The 21,965-nt window shown below is 37.9% G+C and overlaps 1 protein-coding gene and 1 pseudogene across 1 annotated transcript in view; one reads left to right on the forward strand and one right to left on the reverse strand.

Moving 5' to 3' along the window:
• The first annotated feature begins 8,985 nt into the window (after positions 1–8,985).
• Positions 8,986–9,644, forward strand: LOC130859367 (60S ribosomal protein L13a-like; annotated as a pseudogene).
• A 4,274-nt stretch (positions 9,645–13,918) lies between these two features.
• The window catches only part of PLA2R1 (phospholipase A2 receptor 1), a 117,771-nt gene continuing 109,724 nt past the window's right edge, over positions 13,919–21,965 (reverse strand). Inside the window, exons 27-31 of the mRNA XM_057745706.1 lie at positions 21,197–21,313; positions 19,901–20,077; positions 17,554–17,586; positions 17,167–17,417; positions 13,919–14,086 (exon numbers count right to left, since the gene is read on the reverse strand). Of these exons, the coding sequence (XP_057601689.1) occupies positions 17,203–17,417; positions 17,554–17,586; positions 19,901–20,077; positions 21,197–21,313 (542 nt within the window). The 3' untranslated portion in view covers positions 13,919–14,086; positions 17,167–17,202. The remainder of the gene's footprint in view (positions 14,087–17,166; positions 17,418–17,553; positions 17,587–19,900; positions 20,078–21,196; positions 21,314–21,965) is intronic.

Consider the following 21,965-nt stretch of genomic DNA (forward strand, 5'->3'; position numbering starts at 1 on the left):
CTAGAGTAGATTCTGTTCAGGGCCTCCTTCTTCATGTCTGTATTAGTTTCCAGTGTGTAACAAATTACCAGAAAGTGAGTGGCTTAAAACTAAAATTTATTCACTCACAATTCTGGAGGCCAGAAGTCGGAAATCAGTATCACTGGGCAGAAATCAAGGAAGGTGTGGGCAGGGCTGTGCTCCCTCTGGTGGCTCCAGGGGAGAACACATTCCTTACCTCTTGCAGCTTCTGATGGCTTCTGGAATTACTTGGCTTGGCTGCATGACTCCAACCTTCAAGGCCAGGACCTTCAGACCCCTTTCTGCTCTGTCATCACATTGTCTTCTCCAGCTCCAATGTGTCAAATCTCCCTCTGCCCTCCTTTTTCAAGGATACATGCAATGTTGTGTATGGCTCACTTGGCTAGTGCAGGTTACCCTCCCTGTCTCAATACCTTTAATTTAACCACATCTTTGAAGTCATTTCCTTATAAGGTAATATTCATAGATTCCAGGTATTAGGACCTGATATCTTTGAGGGCCATTATTCAGCCTACCTACGAAGGCATTTGCTTCTGCATTGAAGTCTCACTTGTGTACATCTCCCTGGTGGAGCCCAGGTCATAGGCCTGCTCCTGAGCTGCAAGGGAGGCTGGAATGAGCTTAACAGTGAAGGTGTTTAAAGATGATAGTTGGACAAAATATATGTCAAATATCAACTAAAATAGTCTCCAAAGTGTCATAAAAATGAACTTAATGCCAGAATCGTTAAACTGAGAGATGGCTGAATGTTTTGGGCACCAAATTTCAAGCCAGGCAACTATGGACAAGGAAAATCATCAATGTGGAAAATCATTTTCTTTGACTTGGGGAGGGAGTATGTGGCAAAAACAAAACAAACACGTCAGGAATGGCTTTGGGCTGTGTTCCTCTTTTGATCACAGGAAAAATCATCCCCAGGACCCTAGTATGGACAATTCAGTTGGATCTTATATTTTATTATCAAGGAAGGGAGGGAATACGGGGATATGTGTATAAAAACAGATGATTGAACTTGGTGTACCCCCCCCAAAAAAAAAAAATCAAGAGATCAATCCAAGAAGAGGAGATACCAATTATAAATATACATGCACCCAATACAGGAGCACCTCAATGCATAAGGCAAATGCTAACAACTGTGAAAGAGGAAATTGACAGTAACACAATAATAGTGGGGGACTTTAACACCCCACTTACTCCAATGGACAGATCATCCACACAGAAAATTAGTAAGGAAACACAAGCTTTAAATGACACAATAAATCAGCTTGATTTAATAGATATCTATAGGACATTACATCCAAAAACAGCAGATTACATGTTCTTCTCAAGTGCACATGGAACATTCTCCAGGATGGATCACATTTTGGGTCATAAATCAAGTGTTGGTAAATTCAAGAAAATTGAAACTGTATCAAGCATCTTTTCCGACTACAATGCTATGAGATTAGAAATCAATTACTGGAAAAAAACTGTAAAAAACACAAACACATGGAGCCTAATACACTACTAAATAACCAAGAGATCACTGAATAAATCAAAGAGAGAATCAAAAAATACCTAGAGACAAATGACAATGAAAACACAACGATCCAAAACCTATGGGATGCAGCAAAGGCCGTTCAAAGAGGGAAGTTTATAGCAATACAATCCTACCTCACAAAACAAGAAAAATCCCAAATAAACAATCTAACCTTACACCTAAAGAAACTAGAGAAAGAAGAGCAAACAAAACTCACAGTTAGTAGACAAACTGGGACATTTGTAGAGACATGGATGGACCAGAGACTGTCATACAGACTGAAATGAGTCAGAAAGAGAAAAACAAATATTGTATATTAACACATATATGTGGACTACAGAAAAATGGTACAAATCAACTGGTTTGCAAGGCAGGAATAGAGACACAGATGTAGAGAACAAACATATGGACACCCACTGGGGAAAGCGGGGAGGGTTGTGGGGAATGAATTGGGAGATTGGGATACCAAATTGTACACTCTAAATATATGCTGTTTCTTGTCTGTTCACTGTATCTCAATAAAAGTTCTTAAAAAAAAAAAAAGAATGACATTTGGTTAGAATGTCACGGTAAATTCCATTTCCTATCTGCTCTGATGTACGAGGGGGAGTCAAAAATTATCTGCACTCCAGTTATATTAAAACTTGGGTAAATTCTACAGCCAGAGTGTGGATAATTTTTGACTCACTCGTGTATATCACGCCTGTGGTGCCCAGCACTGTTCAGTACATTTATGGCAATAAGGACTTGGGCAATAGGAGATGGACAGCTTCTGATTCTTCAACTCTCTGATATGCTTTTCAAACAAACCAAAAGGTCCTTCTTGTACCTCCCCCCTTTTTTTCCGTGTCAGAAATTAATTTTCCCAGCTCCTCTCACCTGTATACCTTCTAGAAATAATGGTGCCAACTTTTATTTGCCTAGTCAGTCTGTCAAAAAAAAAAAAATCAAATAATCTGGTAAGAAATGCCATGGCTTAAAACTATTACAGTGATGGTAGGCATCTTACAGGTTGCCCAGCGTCCAAATTCCTATGGCAGGAACAACAATTCTATATTTTGAGGTGTATGTGTATGCAAGAGGGGGAGGGAACCATGTAAAAGTTACTGAGATTAGCATTCATAGCAACTACGTAGATGTCACTATAAATACATCTTGGGCTCTTCTGTGTAAATAATCTTCTGAGAACATAGTTTTTATTGTTAACACTTTGCTGTAGGTTTCTAAGAGACTTAAAATCCAGTTTGTTCCCTTGAGTACTTTTTGTGAATATGGCGGCATAACAAAAACTTTCTTTTAGGAGGCCCAGAATCAAAGTGCTGAAAAAAAAGTAAAGAAGTTTTTTCTTTAACCTTAGAGGCTTCCTATTTCTTTGTTGAGAGATTTTATTCGGGAAGGGACTGTTATGATCTGATTGACAATGATCTCGGCTCCTCCAAACACTAACTGAAAAGTTTGGGGCAAATACCTAGCCCTTGCTAGCACTCCACTTCTCATTATAAGATGAGAATCATAACCATGTCACTTTCTTACTTTCCAGCACCAGTTACTTTTTCCTTTCTTAGATATGACTGGCATTTTTAGAAAAGTATATTTTAGAGTTTGTGTCTCCCTTGGGTTCTAGAGTGGTTTCATGTATATCAAACATTCACAAAAATGTCCATCTCTGTTTTGACGCTAACCCCCTGATTTGATGTGACCTTGTAGTTAGGCAGGGGAGGAAGGATGAAGGAGAACTGGAGAAGTTTTGGAAGCTTCACTCCATGAATTAATACTTCTGCTTCAGCATAATGTCGGTATTTGATCAAACATAAAAAGCTTCAAGCTTTTAATGTCCTGCTGACACCAGTATCAACAAAGCATTGAAGCGGAAGCTTTCTGGGGGCTGATTAGAGGGAGATTTTATTTCACTAGCTTTAAGACTAAGTATACCTTTTAGTAGATTTTTCTCAAGGATAAGCTACATCATGCATTATAAATCAAATTCAAGAGCTTTAATAAAGAACCCTTGATAATTTGGTAATATATTACCACTATGTTTTGGGAAGGCGATAAATGACTGCTTTTTATAGTGTAATTTAAAATAATAACATGGATTACAGTTGTGTTCAGTCATGAAAGTATAATTTAACAGTTTGGGCTTATAATAACCTTTTTTCCCTTGACAGTGTCCACTCTTATTTTAGCCCAAGAATGGCTTCCTTGGGAATGATTTACTGTGCTTGCTTTTAGGGTCTAGTAGGGCTGAACATGTGTTTAATTGGAGTTTTATGTTGTTGTCTTGGAAAAGCTTCACAGAAAAATAAAATTGAAAGCTGGAGGATAAAGACTGCTAAAGTTCGAGCTATTCCAATATCAAAAGCATGACCCAACGTTTGCAAGCTTGCTGTACCAGTAGGGGCCCTCCAGGAAATGGGGGCTCATGAGAGGTGGAACTGAAGAGAGTTTAATGAAGGAACTATTTATAAAGGTGTGGGAACTTGCTGGGGAACAAGAGGGGACAGTGAAGCACCCAGGAATTCATGCGATAAAAGCTTTTACCACCCCAGGCCTGAAGAGGTAAGTGGTTTTGCTGTTCTTGTATCTGGAAGAGGCAGTAGCTGTGGGAGAGGAGGCAGGAAATGGGTGCTTGCTGTAGCCTCAGTGGAGGAATGTGGTTACTGTTCGGTTGCATTTATGCAAGGAGGGAGTCAGGGAGATTAAAATCCCCAATTTTTTCCCACCTCTGAAATTTCCTTGTGAAGTCTCCCCTTGGGTGGACCCAACCAAAACTGGAAGGCAAGGAAGTCCAGGTGATGTAGTCTGAGGCACAATGCAGGGTGAAGACAGGTGGGGCATGGATTTGGAAGGATAGCCAGCATACATACCAAACTGGAAGTAAAGAAACATGAACAAAACTGATGCTAAGAGACTTTGCATTTTTATCTGATACATATGTGACCAATTGGAACCTAAACTCAATGATCTTCTAGTTCCCATTTTTTCTGCTTTCTAGCCATTATACATAAAAAAGCATCTTTCAGAGTTCTCTTTTTCCTGAGGTTGTGTGATTTTCAGAGCTGTTTGTTTTATATCTTTAATCAAGTTGGAATGCAATGCACTAGCTTTTAACAAGAATACGTTGGTCTCCAGGAACACAGAACAAAACAGGAACAACCTAATTTCTGTTACTATCCAGGACTGCAGGAGGAAATCTTGCCATTCATAAGATCCATCAAAAAAAAAAAAAAAAAGCAGATGGGTAACTTTGCTTTTAATTGTTTGTCAGGTACTACCCACCGAATCTACAGATTTGGTGCAATCAGTATCAAAATACTAATGGCATTATTCACAGAACTAGAAAAAATCATCTTAAATTTTGTATAGAAACACACATACAAAAAGACCCTGAGCAGCCACAACAATTTTGAGAAAGAAGAACAAAGCTGGACGAATCATGCTTCCTGACTTCAGACTATACTACAAAGCTACAGTAATCAAAACAGTAGGATACTGGCATAAAAACAGACACATAGATCAATGGAACAGAATAGAGAGCTCAGAAATAAACCCATGCATTTATGGTCAGTTAATCAACAACAAAGGAGGCAAAAATATACAATGGAGAAAAGACAGCCTTTTCAATAAGTGCTGCTGGGAAAACTGGGGTTCCTGACTCCCCCTCCTATACCTCCTTCCTCCAACTCCCCACTTTCAGAGCTCTACTTGGGGCTTCTTCCCTACTCCACAGACCTGTTTGGATTCCAAAGCAGAACTGCAACTATGTCTCACCTTCCCAGGTGTCTGAGTTAGCTGAGAAGCCTATTTGCCCTTCTCTGATTTTTTTTTTTTTTTTTTTTGCCCTTCTCTGATTTTATAGCACAGCCTCTTTCATTGTTCTTGGTCTACCATGCCCCGCAACTGCTCTGAACTTCCACTTTTCTTGCAGTGCTCTGGGGTCAGCTGAACTGCAGGCAACACAGACTACTAAAGGGAGTTTGGAACTGGGAATCATGAGATAGGTTCTAATTCCAATTTTGCCAAAAATTAGCCATGTATCGTTCATTGGTTAAATCAAAGAATATTTCTAAGCCTTGTTTTTGTCTGGAAAACAGGGTGCCTGAAACAGATCTGTGATCCCTCAAATACTACCGTAAAATCAATAAAATGAGAGTTGGTGGAAGAAATCTAATTGTCTTTACAGGAAATGGAGGCTAAGTGGAGATGGGTTAGACCTTGAAGATAACAATTGTGTCCCAGGATCTGGTTCTTGGTTTTAAGCCACAGAAACTCACTATTGTTTGGGACTATGGGATGTCACACCTTGACTTACCCTAACTAAACACCCAAGAAAGCTGGGGTAGTGCTTGTAATGCCAGTTTATGATTGTTCTGCTATCCAAGTAAGCACCATGCCCTTGTTCTTCCATTACGGCACCAGCACAAGTTCCTTGGGTCTAGATCCCCTTTCCAATAAGATTACCTACACCTGGGCACCTCCTACAGCAACATTCTGGAGCCATTGCTGCCCCAACAAAATCACACAGGAGACTGAAGTACCTATCACAACGTCAATGTATTAATTTACAATTTGAAATTTAAGATGAGTACTTACACAATCAGCACCTTTTTTCAAGCTGCATGGGAAATTTAATCACAGTCCCAAGCCATTTCCTTTACCATAGGCAACCCCTCTCCTAGGAGCCTAATATTCTCAAAGTCTGGGAGGTCAGACATTTTCTCAACACTAGGCAAATCTACACTAAGGAGATTTTTGTTGGGCATGGAAATAGAACCAAGGAAATTATGCTTATAACACAAGGTAAGATGGTTTAATAATACCTCCATGTCACCCAGGGATGTCTTTGGAGGCCTAAAATTCTTGGGCCATACGTACTGCTCAGAGACTTGCCATTGAAAGTGGAAATATACTCTGCTCACTATCCCCACCACTACTGTGGAAGATGTCTGTTTCTGAGCCTCCTTCCACAGGGCATGATTCTCCTCCCCACACCCTTCCTCAGCACCTTGCTTCCTTTCCTCAGACATGTTTAATCAAGTCGCAATCTGGACATAGACAGGTGGTCTGGGGAGCTATTTTCTCTCTTATAGATGACTTGCTTATTTATGTTTAGATCTATTCTGTGTGGATTTCAGAGTTAAGTTCTGAGGGAAATTCTCACTTCCTGTGTTTGGAGTAAACCTCAGACACTAACAGCTGAAGAAGAAGCTGAAGACTTCACTTCCTGGTGGGCCAGCTAAGCCCTCTGTGAAATGTGCTGTTAAAAAGAAGGCAAGGCTGCATTCCCACCAATTCCTTCATATACATGGTTAACCTGACTGGCTGTGTTTGTTCCCACATCCATTTATTCCAACTGAACTAGGTATTGTAGTTTTATAGTTTAATTAAATTATTCAACAAAATATGAGTATAAAAAGAATTCTTTTATGAAAACTAAAAACTTTGCAAAGACTAAATAAAGGTGAATAGCTAAAAAATTCTGTTGTTGAGCAAGACATATAAATATTGGGGAAAATTATAAAAAATTAGGGCTTTGCACTCAGATTGGCTTACAGACATCTTTAAATTTTCACTCCACTAAAGACAATGAAACCAGAGATTGTGCATAAAACCTTACAGGTATGCTTTATGCACGAGACCAATGGGAAGCCATATTGAAATCAATGATACTGTCCCTATACCAAGAGATTTGTGGATAAATGTATATTTATGTGTTCTAATAGAAAATAAAATGTTTAAGCTAAGTGTGCATCTATCACTTTTTATGATTCCTTGCTTTAACTTTTTGACTTCCTGACTAGAGGTCCCAGCTGAGTCAGATAAGAGTGCTTCAAATGCAGTATGAGTAATGATAATAACTATAGGATAATTATAATGGCCACCACCCACTGAACTACATTTTTTAACAAATACAGTTTATTATTAAAATCAAACATGAAATTTACTTAGTAATCTGTAATTACAGATAATCTAAAGCAAAAGATAAGCAAATTGGCCTTCTTGCTCAATCTCTCTCTTTTCTCTCTAAACTTCCCTTGAAGTATAAATTGAGGTACCAACTCCAGGGAGTTTCTACTGAGTGCCAGTGTCACCAGGCTCTCTGGTTCTTCCTGGTCGCCAGGAGGCGCCGCTTCACTCAGATGTGCCCCCTGTTGTACAGTGAGCAGAGAGACTGGTTCTCCTTTGCATCTTTAGGTGTCACAGGGAGTAAAATGGGAGTAAAACAATTTTGTGTCCAACTAGAGGAGCCCTTGCTTGAAGACTGCAAGTGCTGATGGCTTGTGCAAACACTGAATCTGTTCAGGGATGCTCAGTCTTGAACAAATTTCTCAGTCTCCACAGAAACAAATTTTTAATCAGGAACACTAAAGCTTTTGGTGACACAGGAGGTAACATGCCTGTTAAATCCCCATTCCTCCCTAATCCTTTCAGTGAGTTTTCCCTGATTCTGACTTCTGTTCTGAGTCTTCGCCTCTAACCAAACTTTATAGAGGTAAGAGTCCAGCTGATTTCTACATCTTTTGAGTTGGGTTGACAGCAGAGTGCAAAGCTCTGCTGTCTGAGAAGGTGAAGAGTAAAGTTTAAACAACCTCCTGGGGACATGACCTCATAAGCTGGGACTGAAGGAGCTCAAGTTAATTAATAAACTACCAAACAGAAACAATAATAAAGTCACAATTTCAGGATTGGGGGAGGGGCAGGAAAATGTGAAAATGGTCCTTTAATAATCTGCCATATTAAATTCAAAATATTTGAAAAATACCCAGGACAATATACAATGCTTGGATTTAATGTAAATGAGAAACTTAGGAAAAATGAGAAATGGAAAAGGGCATTTTATATTAGTTTTAAAAATCAATTTCCATTATTAAATAGAAGCCCAGGAAAAAAACTGAAAATAGCATAGATCAGGATCTTTTTTTTTTCCTCAAAAAAAGGTATTGCTATTCATAATTACAAGAAAAGGATGACAATATTTTAAATGAGTTAACTTTGGCCCATCATGCTCACTTCATGGTGTGAAGAAAACAGCACTTGAATGATTTTTTTCCCCTTAATTTGCTCTAAATTACAGCAAAGTGCTCTGCAAGAAGCAAGTGCTTGTGTTAATTAACTCTGAGTAAAGAAGGTCACTGGTATCCACAGTACTCATTTTGTGGCTTTAGTTATAGATTTTCTTTTGCAATTATAATTCTTCATTAGGCATTACAAGCACATGCAGATTTTCATTTTTTTATCTAGCATTTCAGAGGTAGACACATTTGTTATTTTTCTCTAAAAAACTTTAAAAGGTAACAATACTAATGGAATTGACTTAAGAAATAAAACATATGGTTCAACATATTTATAAGTACACCTAAAATATTAGCCTTTCACATAAACCTGAATATCACAGCTGAATTTTTAAAACTGCATACACGCTCTCCCAGGCGCGGCTGCCGAAGATGGCGGAGGGGCAGGTCCCGGTGCCTGACGGCCGAGGCCAACTCCCGCGCCGCCTGGCGGCCATCGCCGCCAAGCAGGGGCTTCTGAGCCGGAAGCTGGTGGTCGTGCGCTGTGACGGCATCCACGTTTCTGGCAATTTCTACAGAAACAAGTTGAAGTACCTGGCCTTCTTCCGCAAGCGGATGAATACCAACCCCTGCCGCAGCCCCCGTCGCTTCGGAGCCTCCAGCCGCATCTTCTGGAGCCTCCAGCCGCATCTTCTGGAGCCTCCAGCCGCATCTTCTGGAGGACGTGGGAGGCGTGCTGCCCCGCGAGACCAAGCGAGGCCGGGCCGCCCTGGACCGCCGCAGGGTGTTTGATGGGATCCCTCCCGCCACCCTCTGACAAGAAGAAGCGGACGGTGGTTCCCGGTGCCTTCAAGGTTGTGCGTCTGAAGCCTGCTCCAAAGTTTGCCTACTTAGGGCGCCTGGCTTATGAGATTGGCTGGAGGTACCAGGCAGTAACAGCCACTTTGAAGGAGAAGAGAAAAGAGAAGGCCAAGATCCATTACCGGGAAAAGAAGCAGCTCGTGAGGCTACGGAAGCAGGCAGAGAAGAACAGAGAGAGGAAAATTGACAGATTCACAGAGGTCCTCAACACCCATGGATTCCTGGTCTGAGCCCAATAAAATTGACTGTTTATTCTTAAACAAACAAGCAAACAGAAACTGCATACATTATTGTACTTCAAATTTTACGACATAAAAATGAACAAATCTGTTTTCAGTCCATTTTATATTGAGTTGTAAACATCAGAGATGAAATTCTAAATGCTGTAAATTCTTGTAAGTAATCCAAGACGCCAAAAATTTCATCAGGCTTTAGAGAACCATGAACAGCTTAGTCAGTGTTTCTAAAATAGATATAACTTTTGTTTATTTCTAATGTTCAAGTAAAAGCTTTAGTTTTTTGTCAGTATAAGCCGTTATTTTTATGCCTAAGAATTAAGAGAGCTGTAATGTGTTAATTGTATTGCTCATGTAACACATGATATAATATAGATTTTTAAACTGAAATTGTTTATGGAAGTAAATATTAATGCCATGGTATGATCCTCAATGCAGATTTACTCGCCCTTTCCATTCCACTCCAGTGCTAACTAGGAATAACTATAAACAAGTTGGCTTTAAATGGATTTAGCCATAGTATAAAGGTAATAATGTATGCCATTCTTGTGATTGTCTTTTTTCTAAGGATTTAGTAAAGTCTATGTAAATTAGGTACATGTTTCCTTCATTATTGGCCCCAAACTAAAAACTTTCTAACTCGAGAAGATATCAAACAAATCTGTTTATCTAAAATTTCCTGCTATTTAACAGGCATTACTCGCCCTGCTAAGCTTCTTTATCTACCTGACAGAATGAATCAGTACGCTTTTTTTCTGATGCTTTTCATCCTGTTAGTATTTGTATTATATTATATAACACTTATTACTTACATATTCCTCTTCCCCTGAGACCTCATGAACACAGAGATGGGGTTTTATTCATATCACTAGCTCCAGAGTCTAGAGTCCCCTCTGGGCCACAGCAAGCTCTCAATAAATGTTTACTGATCAGAACTGTTTATCAATACACTGAAGTGCTGCCCATGTATATAATAATGCTTGTCAGACATGTTAAAGGATGTTAGACTCCCCATCTATATATTTCTTCTCTGAATCAGGGGTTGGCAAAATTCTCTTGTAAAGGGTGAGGCGTAAATATCATAGGATTGCAGGCCATTCAGTCTGTGTTACAACCACTCAACTCTGCTGTTGAAGCCTGGAAGCCATCATACGCAATGAGTGAATGAATGAGGATGGCTATGTTCCAATAACTTTATTTATAAAGACAGGCAGCAGGCTGGATTTGGCCCTGCCAATTGCTGCTATACATCATTGTTTAGAGGGGTGGAGGAAGCGGGAATAAAGATTCCATCCATGTATAGTAATAATCACCACAAAGTTTCTTATAAATGTTGGCAGTAAGAATTTTGATGGATGTAACATTTTGAAATATCTCTCCATGTTTGTTCCCTAAGGACAAAGAGGAAACTAAGCAAGTTTTGTTTTTCCCCTCTCTGTACTTTGCCTACCACAAAGACTAAGGTTGTAGTGGGTAAGCAGGAGTGAGAGAATTAGAAGTGCTGATAAGACACTATGGAGGTGAAATAAAAGAAGAACACAGAGGCCAGAAAGCAAATAGAAGTAACTGTGGCTGGCAACAAGACATATATTTGTCCAAATCCTCCAGCAGGTGAGCTGTTAGACAGATTGAAGAAAAGTTGGGTTTTGCTTGCTTATCATTTGGGGCAGAAGAAAAGAATGAGCAGTGGTCCTCAAACATTTTTTGCTTGCATACTTCCTAAAAGAATTTTTTAAAAAATGTATATCGCTCCCTACATTTCTAATTTGATATAATCAGGATGAAACTTTCATCATATTATAATGACATTTAAAAGTAAAAATGTCATGTCACTCTTTCAGTATATGCAGTGGAATCTAATATCATAGCAGATTTTTAACTTTTTATTTTGAAATAATTTTAGATTTACAGAAAATTTGCCAACATATTTCAGAGAATTCCTATACACCATTCACCCAACTTCCTCTAATGGGTATCATATAACCATAGTACAGTCATTAAAACTAAGGAATTAATACTGATATAATACTACTAACTATAGATTTTATTCTGATTTCACATTTTTCCATAATTCTGTATTCCATTCCATGATCCAATCTAGGGTTCTACCTTGTGTTTAGTTGTCATGGCTCCTTATTCTCCTCCAATCTGTGACACATCCTCAATATTTTCTTATCTCTCATGACCTGACCACTTTTGAAGTCATCAATAATTTTGTGTAATGTTCGTCAATTTGGATTTGTCTGATGTGTTTTATTGTGAAATTGGGATGATGCATTACTGGGGTGCCCTTCTCAGGGCATCATACTTGGAGATACACGATGCCGATGGGGCTTATTATTGCTTATGTTAACCCTGATTACATGATTAAAGAGTTTTCTCCATTGTAAAGTTAATACCTTCCAGGTGTAATTAATGACTATTTTGGAGGCAATATTTTAAAGCTATGAAAATTTCCTGTTTCTCCTTAAATGTTCATCCACAAATTTTAGCACCCACTGGTGGGTCTTGCCTGTAACAATTATTACTGTTGTGTTTTTCTAATGGTGATTTTTTTTTCTCTCATTCCTTCTACATCTTTAATTGGAATTCTTCTGTAGAAAAGAACTGTTGCTTCTCCCCAATTTACTTATTTATTCATTTGTTTATTTACATTAATATATATATTTATTCTATGCTTAAAATCCAATGCTATTATTATTTTGTTTCTCAAAGTGTTCCACCTTTGGTCATTGGGAGCTCCTTCAGTTTGGTGCTATGTTCTTTGGACATGACCCCATCTTTTTATGAGCATTTCCTTACTTTCTGGCATCACAAGTTATTTCAGTTTCATCTAGTATTCTTCCTGCTCCAGACCTGGAATCAGCCACTTCACCAAGGGGCCCTAGTTCTTTTGATTGGTGATATCATGACAATTTGAATTTTATTACAGTGTATTTAAAAATAGAAATACACACAAACAAGCTCTTAGCAGTCAGAGATTCTTGTTTCTTTTTCTGTTTAATCTTATAGTTCTATTCCAATGCCCCCACAGAATTTTATCCTAATGTAACATATTTTTATTCTTGAAACTATTTTATTCATTTCCTTGCCATATTTGCCTGCAGTAAAAATATGTACATAAGTTAAAATTATTTTAAAAAATTTCCCTGTGAACATAGGCTGTTATATATTTTCTTCTGTGTTGAGGTGACATTTCAATTGCTATTAGCGTTGCAATTGATCAGACCAATGTGAATACATTACAATGGTTAATAAATAATTAGTATATATAAAACTAACATGTTACAGGTAATGCATCTCTTAATGAAATGGATGTATCATAGATGAATTCTCATAGTTAATATTAATTAAAACTTGCTAGAATGAGTCAGGATTCAGCATGAATTCTATTCCCCGACCCCTTTCTTTTGTAGCTATGTGTGCTGAGAAAACCAGGCAGAGATTGCTGGTGCTCAGTGTGGTCCATCATCCTGTCCTTCCTGAGACACTGGGAGACCTCCCGGACTTCCTTGTGGTTAGGATGGACCCTGTGATGAACTCTGGCCAGTGATATGTGAGTGGAAGTGCCATGCTGTGCTTCTAGACCCAGAACTTATGAGTTCTCTACTCCTTTTTAAAATGACTATCAGTTTTGCCTGTTACTCTTTCACTTACAGACACCTTGTTTTCCCTTGCATACAAAGTAAGGTTGGGAAGAACAAAATGTTGTTAATTTTAAACGTCTTTATTTTCATATATGCTTTAATCAGAACATTAGAGTTGCACATATAGTTCATCCATTTAATGAAAATGTTCATTATAAAACTTAATTGGTGAAGCCAGTCTTCACTGTCAAAGAAATGAGCCAAATAAGACAATGTTCAAAAAAAAGTCCGATTTCATTCTTCAATTCAAATAAGCATGACAATACTCATCCCCAAAGCTCAGTTAGAAATCTAAGACAAATAAAGCACTGAGCCTTGCCATGAGCTTTTCACCCAGATAAAGTAACACTTCAGGGTCTTATCAATAGTTACACTGTCTTTACTTTACTTTCCCTAGATTTTCTCTCCAGAAATAGTCTTTCAAAGTAGACAGGGGCTGGATGAGATAGTCTCAAAGGAAGGTAGTTATCACTCCTGCTGTGTGTGTGTGTATATATATATATATACACACAATGCATATTAATTTAGACTGTCCCAACATGGGGCAAGATAACCCGTTTCTAATTTATCACTTCATCCTTAACAGAAAAATGTACGAAAACAAAGACATGAGAATTTACATTGGTTTATAAATTCCTTTATTAAAAGAAGTTTCACTGACATTATTTTGAAATTTTTTCTTTGGTGCCGTGGAGGATGTTACCAAGATAAGGCATCATCGTAATATTTGGAGTAAAAGCCACGTCTCTCTCTCTCTTTTTTTTTTTTTTTAGGTGGAAACGGACATTTCTGCAAAAAGAGGTGGGAAAGAAGAACCAGCATGACACCTGGATCTCAGGCAAGTCAACTCTCAGAGAGAATGTAGACAAAGGTTAAAGAGTCTGGAAACTGAGCTCCTTGAAAATATCCATGCCCCTGTATCCCTTGGAAGTCTTTATGTAGCCACAGGGTACATATTCTCAATGTAAAGACTGTGAACTTAGAGAATGTATTTCACTAGCCTATGGAAGCCACATAATTAATCAAAGATAGATCTCTAACTTCTTCTGTCAGGCAGAGATAGGGGACCCACTGAAGAAACTGAGGCCTTAGGAGATGGAGGCCCTCCTATTTAGGAGGAGCCTGGACCCATGAATAACTGAGTAGAGCAAAGTCTTCCTGCAAGCCCGTGTTGGTGTGGATGAGAAATAAACCTTTGCTGTGTTAAGCCAATGAGACTTTGGGATTGTTTGCTCCGGTATTAAGCCTCCCCTGACTAAGAGAGTAGCTGATGGTGCTACTGCAGAGGTGACGTGCCCTTATTGCCAGGAACTGTAATGTCCAGGTACATTGGGAGTCACAGCCAGGGATAAGGCAATGCCAGAGAAAGCCAAACCGAAGAGACTAGACTACAGGTTACACCACCTATAGACTTTATAGAGATGCCAGCAGAATTCCCAGATGTGGGCCAGATAGCTGCTCTCAGTGGACACCAGATAACACATCCCCCGTACGACAAGGACACAGCAAGTTCTCACATATCCAACCACCATTTTATGGAGGGAATGGAAACTCAGAAAGACTGGATGTTTATCTAATGAGACCATGTAATGCACTCTTGATAAGGAGTGGAGTTTCCAATAGAAGAAACATTTGAACTGAAAGAAGACTGTTGGAATTGGAATAGCCCAAGATATCTTCAATTGGAAAAATCCAAGATTTTCTATTAGAGTTATAGAAAATAAGTGACTTTTTTTTTGGAGGGGGCACATTAATTATTTGTGACTGAATTTGTGACCCTGGTACTTTTTTATTTTCATGTATAGCTACAAAATCTAGCTCAGATTAAAAATAGTTGTGGAAGAAAGTTTTTAAAAGTGCACATATATGAATAAATCAGAGTATTTCTGTACTTCCTATTTCTGAAATTTCAGTAGTGGGAAGTAGTGCACGAGCTGTCCATGGGGATGTGGTTCAACACTAAATATCAAAGCACAGAGCACTGACAAGCAGTGCAGTTTTTTTTCCTGCAAAACCACTTTACTAATGACATCGTTTGTCAAATTTTTATGTGTGACTGACTATTCCACTTCAATATACCTTGACTGGAAGGATAATTGATTAGCAGTTTTTACCAAGTCCACTGAAAAGAACAGAACTTTAATTTCACTTGACAGATTATTAAATTGGGCTTTTATAACATCTGGTTAGTCCAAGCCAATTATTCTTTTGAGTCATAAATATACACCTGTCACCTAAAGTAATATCTTAAAAAAAAATAAAGTCCCCCAAACAAACAAAATTATGGAAGTAGATTGTCTCAGTGTGTGAACTACACAGCAGTAGCAAAGAGCTGCTTTTGGAAGCTGTATTAACTGTTTCAGGCCACAAGGACTTCATTCTTAGGAATGTGCTTCAAATTGTATCTCTAATGATGATAGTTTTCCACTTAGAATCTTATTCATACTTTCTCCCAAGCTCCATCCTGTGACTGTGCCCCCAGTTTTGAGGCAGCTGGTTGTAATAATTAAAATGCACACTCTAGGGAGTTTCCCCCAGTTTCTGTCTATCACAGGACCTTACTTAATTTTCATAGCCACCTGATATTTTCTTCGTATGCATTTCCTTACTGGTTTACTGTCAGTTTTCCTTCATTAGAAAATAAGTGCTTGCCCCAGTACCTCCAGTTTCTAGAATGGCTCTTGGTTCTTAACAGGAACTCGATAAACATTTATGCAATGAGTAAGCTTTTGAATATTGACTGTGAAGTCCTTTTTCTTTATAACAAATGAATGAAGGAGGAACAAATCTGTGATTTTTAGTTTATGTATAGTATCATGCTTTTAATCATTTTTTACTGGCTGCGCTAACTAGTCCAATGCAAAAGGAGTTGGTTCCCCCAAACCATAATTTACTCAATAGAACTCCCCAAATAAACTCCTTTATATAGCAAAGGTATCTAGATTACTACTAGAGAGTAATTTATTTAGTACTTCTCAACATATCCTCTAGTCTTGTTCTAACGAAACTGTAATTCAGATCTTTAATTTTTCCCTTTTAAATTCACGTTACATTTTATATCTTTTGGTTGTTAGGCGTGGTATACACTTTATACCTTTAGTCTTTAATAAAGCTCATGAATTTTAACAGTATTAAGATCTCAGTAAGTTCCTTTGAGCTTATCTATAAGATCTTTTTAACTATCCAAATTTGTCATCATTTAGAAATTGATGATTTTAGGCCACATTGCATGGTTGCTTATGAAAGTGTGCTGCTAACCAAGATTTTTACTATTTAAAGAAAAATTATTTTTCTTTTCTTTTAGTTTGAGAAGCCAGAACTAATACAAATGAGTGTCACCCTAAATACTAGCATAGAGCCCAGAACTTGTGAGTTTTAAGCTTAGAAATTAGTGTTTTCCAAACTCTGCTGTTAAACTGATCGAATTAAAAAACAAACAAGAAAACTCTCAAAAGCCTTTTCTTTTTCCTCTCTTATACAAGTGTAGGACTTTTACATTTGTTTTGCTTTCTCTCTCTCTTTCTCTTTTAATGGAATGAATGTTGGTAAACGTCTGAATAGATACAGATTAGTTAAAAAATTCCCAAAAATTTTTGGAGGAAGCATATTAATGCAAAAACTATTATTCACATTGGTTTGAGAGTTTTCATTTGGGAGTTTCTTTTAATAGTTTTTGTTTCCCAAAGAATAACCATCATAAAGTTTCCCCCTTTTAAGAATAGATCACAGTTTGAGGAAATGAATAAATGAACACCTATCTGATTTGGGTTACAATTCAAAACCAGTAATCATTTTAAGAATAATTAAAATGGTGACACAATTCACACTATAGTGGCGGCTGGTCTGTGAAGGAAAGGACTCTTCCTTACTCATTCTCATGGCTGTGGCATTCTCTCACTTCATTATTATTGGTCATTCTTCTCAAGATCAGAAATGAGAATATTTTCTTCTAAATGTCCTGTACGAAAGTTGGTTGCAGGATAGTAACGATTGCTAAACTGTGCAAGTCTCCTGAAGATACCACTGTTGTGCTTGTATATGCAGAAGGAAAGTGTGGAAATTGCCAGAATTACTATCAGTGTCACTGCTACTGCAAGAGGTATAATGCTGTGACTTGGTCCTGAAAGAAGATGAAAAAAAAAAAGAAAGAAAGAAAACTTCAGTGCCAAGAAGTAAGATAGATACTGTCACATAGTTACTTTCTGTTTCATCATTTCTATGAAAAATCAAAGCGTTTTCTGCTGTTCCAAACCTACCTTTTCCTGGATGCTTCTTTACTGTGTGAATATCTAAAATCAAATACAAAAATAGTGAGATGAAATTTTAATTCAGCAAAGTTATTACTTATAGCAAGGCTCAGCAAATGGTGACCCACGGATCAAATCTGGGCACCTGTTTTTACAAATAATGTTTTATTAGAACTCAGCCACACTAATATGTTTCTGTTGGCTATGGCTGCTTTTGTGCTACAGTGGCAGTGTGACAGAGACCATTTGGCTCCTACAGCCTGAAATATTTACTATTTGGTCCTTTAAAGAAAAGTTTGCTGCCCCTGATTTATAATAATCATCATTAGTGCTCACAAACACATACACTGCTTTTTTTTTTAAGCCGAAGAAACCTCATCCAGTCTCAGCACTGTGCTGCAATAAAAATACGAGTAAAATATAGTTCCTGCCTGCACGGAACTCAGTTTTGTTGGAATTTGATGTGGAGTTGGTCCAGCAATGATAACCTCCCTGGCTTTTTGCAAAGATTTAAAAATTCAGCACCTTCTCACCTTTTAGATCTCACAAATCTTGGGAAATGAGTAACAGCTCCTCCATTCAAAAACTTAGAGGGTTCCTGTTTGAAGATTTTCAACCGTAAGAATATATCTTTTCTAAGTAGACTCTATATCAGAATTTGAACTCTGCTATTTTTGATCTAAGCAAAGATCCAGAGAAATATGTAGGGAGTGACCGAGAGGCAGAGCAGCAGAGGATTTGTGAGTAGAGGAAGTGCCTTGGTGCACTACTTATGCCCATTCACTCTTAAAAGAAATGTCCACATTGTTACCAGTAGCAAAAATACACTTAAAAAAAAAACACTTTGATTTTGCAATTTTAAAATAATATAGTGTAATTTTGCAGAATATTATTGAAAACATGTCGTATTGTGTATGTGTAAAGATACTTTTTAAAGAAAAGCTGTTGAATGAGTATTCATTCCCAGGATGGAGGCAGCGGGCAGGTATGGAAGGGGCATACAGAGTTAGAAAATTTGGAGTGTAGTCCTCCATGTAGCCTCAGTTTGGACAAGTACTTTTCTCATCTGTAACATGGGAATATTGTATCTGCTTCACTGCCTTGGAAAGTTGCTGCGCAGGATAAAAGAGGTGTCCTGTGTATTATAGGAAGCTTTAAAGTCCTGTACAGACATGAGGCGTTTCTGATTTGTTTTTGATAGGTGAATGCTAGTGGTTGCTTGGGCATACTGTTTTTTAGGTTAGCCATGGTTTCCACACAGGGTTGATATCCACACTTTTGGAGCTTCAAACTTTGGTTCCTATACCTAGCAGTTTTTATTCTTTCATTCCCAGTATCTAATCAGTTACCAAAGCCTGATGATTCTCTTTTCCCATTTCCACCCTCTCTTTTTCTTCCTAGGTCTATCACTCAAATTACAACCGTCTCCCATTACATCAGATGGGTGTGACTCCACTGTGGGTGTCTACAGAGCACACGGGGTTCCCTGTGTCCTTCACCATGAAGCTCAGCTCTTTAGCCCAGCACTCTCTGTGACGGACCCTACAGTAATATGCTTTTATCCCCATCACTGCCTAAGCTCATTCTCAATTTCTGCTTTTAGTCTTACTGGAACGTTTGTCCAATACTCTTTCTCTCCTCTATTCTCTTTATTTTTTGCCATTCCAAAGTCTCATCCCCTCTCTGAAGCCTTCTTCAGGAGCCCAGGCCACATCAATCCCTCCTTCTTTATAATACCTGCGTCTAGAAACTGTTGTCATTATTATAAGCATCTCCCTACTGTTAATGATCCTTGTTAGCGCCCAATCTTAGAAATCTCTATTATTTGCAACTGATTAGAATTTTCTGGCTTAGATTTCTAAAATTATTTTTTTTTATCACCACCAAGTGTATAGCTCAAGAAGAAGTTAAAATATGACTTTTATATTATGGCTTGCAATAGAGAATCACATCTCCTTATCCACAACAAGGATACCTAGACCTGAATTATATTTCCTGGAACCAAAGTTAAAGCTTAAAAATTCTGAGTAGCAGTTGCCAGAATGAGGGTTGCTGGTTTACATTTCCAGCTCTACTTGCTTGAGGTAATCTGCTTTCTTGCCCATTAAGTTAACAGCTAGGGTGACCCAAGAAAGTCATAGTCTTTGAGTCGATTTATAATGATTTTTTTCTTCATATCGGAGGAAGGAGCTGAAATATTCTCTGACTTGTTTGATGTAAAACAAGACGATAAGGTCAGAATCTATCTGAATACTCTCTGAATACTTGGATTTTAAAAGCTTTAAGTGCTAAAGAGGCGGGTCAACGTTAGGCAGGGTAGAAGCAAAATGAAGATTTACCTTCTAACTTTACCCACCTGCTTCCATTTTACATATAAATCCTTTTTTGTCTTGACATGAGGATAACTGCCACACTCCTTCGGGAATTCTCAGGGCAACACACAGATGGGGTTTAGTGTGGCCCATCTCTGGCTTCCGAATACCCCAGTTTGACTGCTCTGCGGGAGTTCCATCAAACCACTTTATGATTCCATCTGTGGAAAAAAGGCTCACGTATGAATCACGTGCATGGTTATCAACACTGCACTTAAAAAGCAGTCGCTAAATTTAATGAGACTCTCTCCTTATCTGACGCATTCAAATCTGTAGGTACAGTCATGAACTCAACATCAAAAGGTAGGTATGAGTAAAGTTGTCTTGTGAACAACTCTATTTTAGATATAGTGTTCTAATTTGGTTCATTCAAGATATCATGTTTCTTAATGTAACAGTTTGAATTTTGAAATATTCCCTGTCATTACAGATATTTTAAAGAAATCATTTGAAGTCCTAACATCTATATCATTACAAAGTAGCTCACGTTCTAAAAGAATTTTACAGTGAGCGTCTTTAAAAGGCAAGCCAGTGGTATACCAAGGGGTGAGGGCAGTGGTAGAATCCATCCATGTGTAGGTGATAAGGGGGTGCATTGTCTGAAAAGGATTTAAAACAAACAATAAAACTAAGCATAAGTCTGTCAGCTTTTTATTATCACCCTGTGCTAGAAATTTTAAGCAATGTCAGTGATTGAAATACTCTTCCTTGCCAGTGTGGACCCATCCTCCACCTTGGTACACCACTGTGACAAGTTGTCCATGCCAGTTACAGTAATTTTCTTTGCAAGTACTTTCAATAATGATCAGTTACATAAAGAAAAGAATATCATGCTCTCTTCTGATTACAAACTCTGGTTATCATGAGTAGCAAATAACAATTCCAATAGCACCATGTATTACTGAAACATTTCTGTAAATCTATGCTCTTATAACACTTAGAAATCTGGGGTATTTTCAAATAAATATGGTTTGGTGTCTATGACTAAGTCTGTGAACACGAAGTTCCAGCCAAGCATCTTCATAACTCAAGATTAAGTATAAGATAAACTTGTTGTTTGTGTTCATTTTTGGTTTTCTGGGATTATTTCAAAGGACAAGAGGGTATAAAAAAGGGTTAGAAATGTTGTCTTTGGAAGAAATGGCTTTAGGATTTATGATATGTTTTTTAACAGTAAATGTACCCAAGCTGAGTTTTCTGGTTTGCAGATGCCATTTCCATCAGCCTTGACCACTGTGTGTTTATTTATGCCCTTTCCTCTTCTCTACCCAATCACTTACTGTCACCATCAAACTGAGCATTCAGCCAAACCATCTGAACAGAAGAACTGAAAGCTGAGAGCTCTTCTAGGAGAAATGAATTTTCAGCTTCATCTTTGATTGTTAAAAGATTAGATCCTATAAAAGAGACAAACAGCCAATGAATGAGTATTTGTGTTTACGTGTAAATACAATTAAAATAATGTCTTTTATACCACAATTCATAAAGCTCAGGCTTTGATGCATGTAAATCAACGCAGTTAGAACACTCCTTCACACACCATCTACAAACACAAAAACATACACACTCACAAACACAAAAAATAAACTCAAAATTGTTTGAATATTTAAATACAAGACATGACACCATAGAACTCCTAGAAGAGAATATATGCAAAATATTCTCTGACATAAATTATAGCAATGTATTCTTAGGTCAGTCTCCCAAAGCAGAAGAGATAAAAGCAAAAATAAACAAATGGGACATAATTAAACATAAACTTTTGCATAAACAAAATGAAAAGACAACCTATAGAGTAGGAGAAAATATTTGCAAGCAGTGCGACCAGCAAGGGCTTGGTTTCCAAAATAAACAAACAGCTCATAGAGCTCAATATCAAAAAAACAAACAACCCAATCAAAAAATGGATAGAAGACATTTCTCCAAAGAAGACATACAGATGGCCAACAGGCACGTGAAAAGGTGCTCAACATCGCTAATTATTAGAGAAATGCAAATCAAAATTACATTGAGGTATCATCTCAATGATATTGAGATGCTCTCCAGTCA

The sequence above is a fragment of the Hippopotamus amphibius genome, chromosome 8 (genome assembly GCF_030028045.1).
Source record: "Hippopotamus amphibius kiboko isolate mHipAmp2 chromosome 8, mHipAmp2.hap2, whole genome shotgun sequence".
Classification (NCBI taxonomy): domain Eukaryota; kingdom Metazoa; phylum Chordata; class Mammalia; order Artiodactyla; family Hippopotamidae; genus Hippopotamus; species Hippopotamus amphibius.